We start from the raw sequence: 8,207 nt of genomic DNA, 5'->3' as shown, positions 1-8,207 counted from the left end.
TTCCACAGACCCATTTCTTTTTTTTTTTTTTTAAGAAGTGTAACTTCCCGTTTTATATCATATTTATTTTTTGTTTCTATTTTCGTACAATTTAGACTCCGTTTAAAACGATAAGTAAAGTTATTCTAAAAAAATAAATGGATAGATGGGAAAGATTTGAGACGAAGGGCGTAGATTATATATAGTAGAGGTTTAAAAACATAGATTGATATGGATATGGATTTGGATTTGGATTTTGATTGAGTGAGTGAGTGAGTGATATTACAGCTTCCACATTTGGGACCAATTTTGAAACCAAGCCGAAAGCCGTGTATATATCTCTTCAACTCGAACGTTAAAAGAGTTAAAAACACTATGCTTCTCCACCACGCAATGATTTTCTTCCCATAAACAAGCGGGTTTCTTCGTATTCACTCTTCCGTTACCCTCTTTCTTCGCTCTCAAGTTTCTGGTTTACTCTCTCCCTTGGCGGAAGTTGAGTTCTGGTCTTCTGACTTTGACGGAATTGATTACCGTTTTGTGAGCGTAAACAATGCTGAATTCAACGTGTTCGGGCGCTACTGGTATTAGTATTGTGCATTCGCCGAGGCGGTGCGGCGTTACGGGGCCAATCTCCAGGGCTGGCCCTACGAATGCTGATTTGCGGCGAACCAGGGAATTGGAGAAGGTTTGTGTGTATTATTGTCGGACTTGATTTTGTGGCTTCCGAAGTTTTTAAAGTTCTTGCTTTTTTCTTCTCTGAATCGGTTTGTTCTGCATGCAAGTTTTTGGTTGGTGCTGGGGTGTACGAGAGCAAGGAAGAAGACGCTAAGAGAGAACAGGTTCTTGGTCGTATCAAGGAGGTAATTGATTCCTGGTTTTTTCCATTTACAAAAGGTGAACTTTTTTTTGGAATATTTAATTGAAATTAGTCTTCGAATAGCAACGAATCAGGTTTGCACTGGACCTTTTTAAGTTCTTATCTTTCCGGTCAATGTGGTACCAGAGCCAACTCAAAGTAGTGTGAATTGGGGACACTGCACGTGAAGTTCATATAATACTGGCATGATAATTTTCAAATATATATATATATATATATATATATCAGAGAGAAACAACACGCTGATAAGTTTCTTGCATGTTGTTATATATATTCTATTATATAAAAATAATAAGAAATTTCTTTTCGTGTACTAACATTTCACAGGAGAACTTGATCAAGAAGTTCTAATATTCAAGTGTTGTCTTGTCCTGATTTATCTTGGATCAGGAGACCTTGGAACTTTGGGGGCAAGAAATCTAAATTTGAGTCCATGATTAGATTAATTTTATTGCATGTAATTAGTAAAATAACATTCTTCTAGAAATACCTTAATCTCTAATGGTAACAAAGAGACTTGAATCAGAATCTACACTTGGTACTTTATGTTTCAGCCAACCTATTTTTTCCCTTTTCCTGATTTATTCGTGTATCTATTTAGATTGTGAAAGACTGGGTGAAGCAAGTTACTCGCTTGAGAGGGTACGCTGGTCAAATGGTGGAAGCTGCAAATGCTCTTATATATACTTTTGGTTCTTATCGACTTGGTGTAAGTATGTTTATTTTGGTTCTTTGCTTCAATTTCTCCTGCCTCCTCTTGTGACTATCTGAGGTTGTCCTGCAAAATCAGCATATAGCAGGTTCAGATTGTGGATTATGATTGGTTTCTCCTGGGAATCTTTAATTTGTTATTTATGTACAGTTTAGATTCTGCTATGTGGTTTTAGTTTTTATTTTTCGGCGCTGTTATGTAGATTAATATTTTACATAATAATCTACATACGGATGTTTGGACAATTTCTTATTCACACAGTCATTCTGCTAAAAGACGGTCTAATTCTTCTCCTGCAATTGCACTCACAAAATTCATCTTTTGCTAGTTGAAGGCTTATTTACTTAAAACCTCAGTTGCTTGTACGTATGCCAGAAAAAGAAAAGAAAGAATAAAAAGGTGGCTGGATTAAGAGGTTAATGGGAAATGCCATAGATTTTTTAGCCAATTCTTGATGTTTGAAATGGTTTGGTTTTTTTATGAGGGTTTGTTTTTGGGTCTGGAAGACTGTGTGTGATAGCAAGTTTTTACTTCACATTTTTTCTTTCGGATTTTACTAATATTTTAGGTTTTACCAGTTCTTTTTCTTTTTTGGTGGTGGTGAAGGAGCGAGGGAGAAATGTTTCTGAAATTCCTTTCTTCCTTGAGTTTGGAATTTGTTGGCTTGCTCCTTTCATTTGAATAGAGGGTATCAGCGATTGTACATTCAATTAAATTAATTAGTGTTTCAGTGGCTGAGGTCTAAATCAGATTTATTTTCTGATCTTGTTTTTTTGAATGAGCGTTACATCTAGCAGGTTTTGGGTGTGAGAGTGTAGATAAATTCACCTTAGATCCCATCTATGAAAGAGTACAGAGTTTCTTCACAGCTCCCTTTTTTTATGGCCCCTCCAGTATAGTAAACTTGTGCTTTGATCGCTATTTGATTAATTAGGGATTGTCTAGACAATTGAATTAATTTGTGTTCCAATGACTGAGGTCCATAAATTTTCATCTTAGATCCCATTTAGGAAACAGTACAGAGTTCCTTCACAGCTCCCTTTTTTTATGGCCCCTCCAGCTTTGATTGCTATTCAATTAATTAGGGATTGTCTAGACGATTGAATTATTTTTTGTTCCAATGACTGAGGTCCATGTCCAATGGCCCCTGCAATGTAATAAACTTATGCTTTGATCAATATGGATTCTTTTCTTTCAAACATGTATTTTTCTAGTTTTTTGCTTTAATTTCCAGACTTGAAGGGTGTTGGTACTGCTGCACTTCTTCTGGCCTGAAAGAAAAAGTCTTTATTTGCTTGTTGCCTTTTTGAAGATAGATTCGCTGTCTTTTGGTGATTTTGTTGTGTGGAATTCTGTTGTTGGTCATTCTTATTGAACACATGTTCTGCATAGTAGGATACTTCTTTAATGTTCTGGTCACAATGTCATATATGTTATGGTATGTTTCCTGGTGGATATATAAGCTTTTTCTACTGTATCGGATGAGCTAGCAATAAAGTTGGTTTCTGCGGTTCTTACAGGTACATGGTCCTGGAGCTGACATAGATGCCTTGTGTATTGGGCCATCCTATGTGAATCGGGAGGTAAATCATGATCTGTGGTGATGTCTACTGCTTAGGTGTTATGGGATTGGGTTGTGTCACATTGTGTCTAATATTACGTTGGCTTTAACAGGAAGATTTCTTCTTCATGTTACATACCATTTTTTCTGAGATGGAAGAAGTTACAGAACTGCAACCAGTTCCAGATGCTCATGTGCCAGTTATGAAACTTAAGTTCAATGGAGTATCAGTTGATCTTCTTTATGCAAGCATATCCCTTATGGTCGTGCCAGAGGCAAGTACTAATCAAATTATGATTAGATATGCTGGAATTTTTTTGTTGTAATGCGAGTTACATTGCTAAGTTTTTCTGGAGTCGTGAGGTGGCATTTTATGTGGAGCTTGATTGCATTTTATAGACCTTGTTTGAACCTTCTTTTACATTTTACAATTTGATTCCTGAGGTCAATTTATAGCTAGAATATCCTCCTTTATGATGAAAAGAGTTCCACACAACTTCAGTCTCACAAGGTTTGGGTGAATTATCTTCTCACTTTGCAAATATGTGCATAGTGCAAAATCTAACTTGCAAAGGTGTTCCAAATTAAAAAATCATGTACTTCTTATGGTGATGGACCGATGGTTGAATCTTTAACTCACTTGTAACTTCAAATGCACCAACTAAGATGACATGTGGTTGTAAAAGTTTCCTTTTCTTTGTTGTAAATTTGACATCTGTATGTCATTCACTGAAATGCCATGGAGTTTCTGTACTTTTGTAGTTTGGTTTTGCAATGTATAATGTTGTTATTTCATTATGCGCAGGATTTGGACATCTCAGATGTTTCTATATTGTACAATGTCGATGAGCCAACGGTTCGGAGTCTTAATGGTTGTAGGGTGGCTGACTGCATTCTTAAGCTTGTGCCAAATGTTGATGTAATCATTCTGAATCCTTGCTAGTACTTCTTTAAACTTCCTTCTGGAAATAGTATAATGTTGTCTTCTGATCCCTTATTAATGTCTACATTGTCCTGTAAATTCAGCATTTTCGCACAACACTCCGTTGTCTTAAATTCTGGGCCAAAAAACGTGGTGTCCATTCAAACGTGAGTGGGTTCTTTCTTCGGTATTAGTTTTCTACAACTGATCCTCCAGCTTGTGTTTCCATATTTCCTTGCTTGCCATCTTCCGCCAGCTTGTGTTTCCATATTTCCTTGCTTGCCATCTTCCGCAGGTGATTGGTTTTCTTGGTGGTTTTAGTTGGGCTCTTCTTGTAGCTCTGGTGTGTCAGCTTTATCCTAATGCTGTTCCAAGTACGCTGGTTTCCAGATTTTTCTGGGTTTACACACAGTGGCATTGGCCGAACCCTGTGATGATTAGTGCAATAGAAGAGGAGAATCTTGGATTTTCTGTGTGGGATCCTCGCAAAAATCCCCGGGACAGAGCTCATCATATGCCTATTATAACGCCTGCCTACCCTTGCATGAACTCTAGCTACAATGTCTCAGCAAGTACTCTCAGCATCATGATGGAGCAATTCCTATTTGGTGACAAGATCTGTCAGGTGAGAAATGAAAATTTGTTTTCAATTTGGTTGTGTAATCCTATGATGAATTATTTTCTGATATTTCTACCTTTGGTGTTGCTTGGTTAGGAGATAGAGCTGAACAAAGCCCAGTGGACTGCTCTGTTTGAGCCATATTTATTCTTTGAAAGTTATAAAAACTTTCTGCAGATTGACATAGGTGCTGCAGATGATGATGATTTACGAGCTTGGAAGGGCTGGATTGAATCCCGACTGAGGCGCCTGACTCTGATGGTAAATGTCCCTTTTGAACCATCAACGCCGGGAGATGGCTTTGCCTAACCCTGAAGTTGTTCTTCTCTAAGTCATCCTCCCGGAGAACAACACCCCCCCGCCACACACCCCCCCCCCCCCCCCCCCCCCCACACACACACACACACAAAAAAAAAAAAAAAAGAGTTGTGCTTCTCTATTCTTTATTATTTTAAAAGATATTCAAGAGGAACTTCCTCCTCGTGTAGTTTTTCTTTCTTATTTATGGATTTAATGCAAAATGTGCAGATAGAGTGTTGCACCAAAGGGAAGTTGCAGTGCCACCCATACCAGCACGAGTATGTTGATAATTCAAAGCCGTTCTCCCACAGTGCCTTTTTTATGGGTTTGCGGAGGAGGCAAGGTGAAGTAATTCAGGAAGGTCAGCGGTTTGATATTTGTGCTACAGTTGACTACTTCAGGCTTTCTGTGAACTCGTACCAGTATTGGAAGCCAAAGATGGGAATATCTGTTTCTCATGTCCATAGAAACCAGATTCCTTCTTATGTGTTTCCGGAAGGCTATACCCGAAACTGGTCATCAAGGCCAATTAGCGAGCAGCACTCTCTAAAATCATCTTCTGCAAATGGTGAACGTTCAAATTCTGGGTCCAGTGAAAGATGCCTCAAGCGGAAAAGAGATTATCAAGGAATAAAAGTGAAGCAGAAAAGTTCAGAGATGAAACAATCAGTTACCCCTGAGAGGAAGCACTCAGTTTCTCCTGAGATTGTTAGCGGTGTTTTAGGCAGTGCATCCAAGGACTGTTTGGTATTGGATCACGGGAGACCCAAAGGAAGTTCTGATAAGGGAACTAGCCATGCTGGTGAAGCTGTATCTCTTAACTCGAATATTATCAAGATTGGATCAACTAGGAGAGTGCTGCAGCAACATATGGACGGTGGTACAGAGGCCGGCTTAGGCCTAGTTAAATCTGACAAAGAGATCTTGCTTGCGGAACATGATGAGGCTGAAGGCTCAAGTGTCAGTCTAAGCCTGTCGAGTGTGATGAACTCGTGCGAGGATGTTCGAGTTGAACCCGTTGCAGGTAACAGTGAGTATAACCGGGTGACTGTTGCAGGGAGTCAAAATGAGTGATCTTCGGAGTGGGGCTCTTACAATGGGGCACACGGGATTGGTTTCCCCTAATAAGTGTCAAAAGGATGGATTGCTGCAACCGTTAAGAGGTTCTTCTTTTGTTTATGTTACCTTGTTTATTCTATCTTAAGTGAATTCCATCCTTATTATACTTCCATCCAGGGTGTTTTTAGCTGTCTCTTTCTAGCAGGGCGAACATGACATCAACAGTGTGATAGACAGGAAGATGCATCAATCGAAGCAAGGGGCTTGCGGGAGACAAAGCCAGCGGTTTGGGTAAGTAAGTTTTTCATTGCCGGCTGTCTTGTGTTTCTTTTTTCCAGGAATGCCTGGAAGTTGCACAGCGTGGCTCATGCTCATCAACCTTACCGCCAGCCATGCCCGTGCAAGGAGCTGAACTCGGCCGACGGACAGTGCTGTGGAAGATGGAGGGGGGTTGCTCTCTAGCCCAGCCAACAGTAATTTGGTCAGTCCTTGCTGTCTATAGCCGCTGTCCTAGGTTTCTTTTCATTGAATAGGTAAGAGTACCTTACTCAAAAAGGCAGGGCATTCGGCAGTAAGCTGTAGGGTTCTTTATCCTTTTTTGGGGGGTTCCATTTATCGGGCCATTGTATACTTTGCTGCCTCATCAAAATGAGGCACACTTGATGATGTAGTTGAATTATGATATTGATTGCCTTAATTCTTAGTTCAAATTTTGTGAATGTTATCTGACTGATTGGACAGCATATGAAGGGTAGTGAATTATTTTTTTGTGGTCGAATGGGTTAAAAGGCAAGTTAATGTGTCATCCTATTTTGACACCTCATGCATCAGACAAAAATATGAATGTTCTGGATTGTCCAATTGCTAATTCTATGTGCTTTCGATGAATGTTTCTCTTAGGGTTGTTCAAAACCCAAAGCAATCCAAGCAATTCAACCCAAATTGTTGGATTGGTTTGGCTCAAATTTTAATTTGGGTTGGGTTGGGTAGGGTTGGTTTGAACCTCTTTTTTTTTTTGAAAATTTTTTATTTCACTAGTTGAAATTAATAGAAATTTTAACCAAAAATAATGCAACTCAACTCGTATATTTTTTATAATAGATTATCCAAATTCAAACCCATAAGCAATGATAATTATCTTATGAAAACTCACTTTTGTTACGACTTCATAATTTTTCTTAACAAAGTCACTGTCTATGACTCTCTTTTGTTTGCAAGTCTCATCCGTTGAGCAAAGATGAAAGTCGGCCTCAATGATTAGACGATGCTGAATGAAAGCGTCGTCACTCAACAAATAAAATTTACTTTAGGGATAATAGATTGATTTTTCCTTAATATTTTATAATATATTAATTACTTAAAAGAAGTTAGAACATTTCATTCTTTTTTTATAAATATATTTATAATATTTTATAAACTTTTTTTATTTAATTATGCATAATATAGTCATTTAGTAAAATTAAATTATAAGCAATTATTTTTTTTTTACTTCAACACAAGGTAATAATTTAATTATAAACAATAATTAAAGAGGGTTTTACAAGATAGTCAGTCTAAGAAACCAACCCAACCCAAAAATTCATAAGTTAGATTTGGGTTTAAGTTTAATCCAAACCAAACCAAACCAACCCAACCCATGTTGCCCCTTGAGTGTTTGAATATCTATTCAGCAGCTTGGCAATAAAGTCTTTTGATCCATAGCCATTTGATTGTACCATAGCCATCCATAAAAGTGTTCTTGGCATAATTATCTTGCACGGCAACTGCACTCATTCTTAATTTTATAAGAGGATATTAATCGCACAATGTGTTTTGGAGATATCAGAGTTCGAGTACACGATTTATGAGGACGACACCGACGTATCACGACCCGTTCTTTGTCATCTAAACTATGTCCAAAGGCATTCATAAAAATATTTTTTGTACATACATTATTTGTTTACTATTAACTTTTTACCAAAATACTATTTAGATGGTTAAATTTAACATTTATGATGATCTTTTGTATTAATAATTTATATTATATGTTATATTAATAAAAAATATATAAAATATTAATATAAAGGTCAAAACTTAAGTATCCAAATGATTTTTTAATCTTTACTGTTGTATTATTTTAACATGTCTTATCAGGAAAAGAGCCCAATAATGGTTGATAGCTCATGTAAGGGTTGT

At 37.5% G+C, this 8,207-nt stretch overlaps 1 protein-coding gene across 1 annotated transcript; it reads left to right on the top strand.

Annotated features, from left to right (window-relative positions):
• Positions 1–532: 532 nt before the first annotated feature.
• LOC127794842 (nuclear poly(A) polymerase 4-like) lies at positions 533–6,736 on the top strand. The gene is made up of 11 exons (XM_052326097.1): positions 533–667; positions 765–842; positions 1,461–1,568; positions 3,092–3,154; positions 3,246–3,407; positions 3,938–4,051; positions 4,159–4,221; positions 4,350–4,679; positions 4,770–4,934; positions 5,202–6,136; positions 6,238–6,736. The coding sequence occupies exons 1-10, from the start codon at positions 533–535 to the stop codon at positions 6,045–6,047; spliced, it is 2,064 nt and encodes a 687-aa protein (XP_052182057.1). The 3' UTR covers positions 6,048–6,136; positions 6,238–6,736.
• Positions 6,737–8,207: the final 1,471 nt, after the last annotated feature.

This window comes from Diospyros lotus, chromosome 2 (assembly GCF_014633365.1).
Source record: "Diospyros lotus cultivar Yz01 chromosome 2, ASM1463336v1, whole genome shotgun sequence".
NCBI classification, from domain to species: Eukaryota; Viridiplantae; Streptophyta; class Magnoliopsida; order Ericales; family Ebenaceae; genus Diospyros; species Diospyros lotus.
This window is presented reverse-complemented; position numbering and strand designations above follow the sequence as displayed.

What these genes read in the sequence shown, in the direction of transcription:
- LOC127794842 (XM_052326097.1), top strand. Translation starts at nt 533, where the DNA reads ATGCTGAATTCAACGTGTTCGGGCGCTACTGGTATTAGTATTGTGCAT. An exon ending in TTCTTGGTCGTATCAAGGAG is followed by an intron (nt 843 to 1,460) that starts GTAATTGATTCC and finishes GTATCTATTTAG; the next exon opens with ATTGTGAAAGACTGGGTGAA. An exon ending in AGCTTGTGCCAAATGTTGAT is followed by an intron (nt 4,052 to 4,158) that starts GTAATCATTCTG and finishes CTGTAAATTCAG; the next exon opens with CATTTTCGCACAACACTCCG.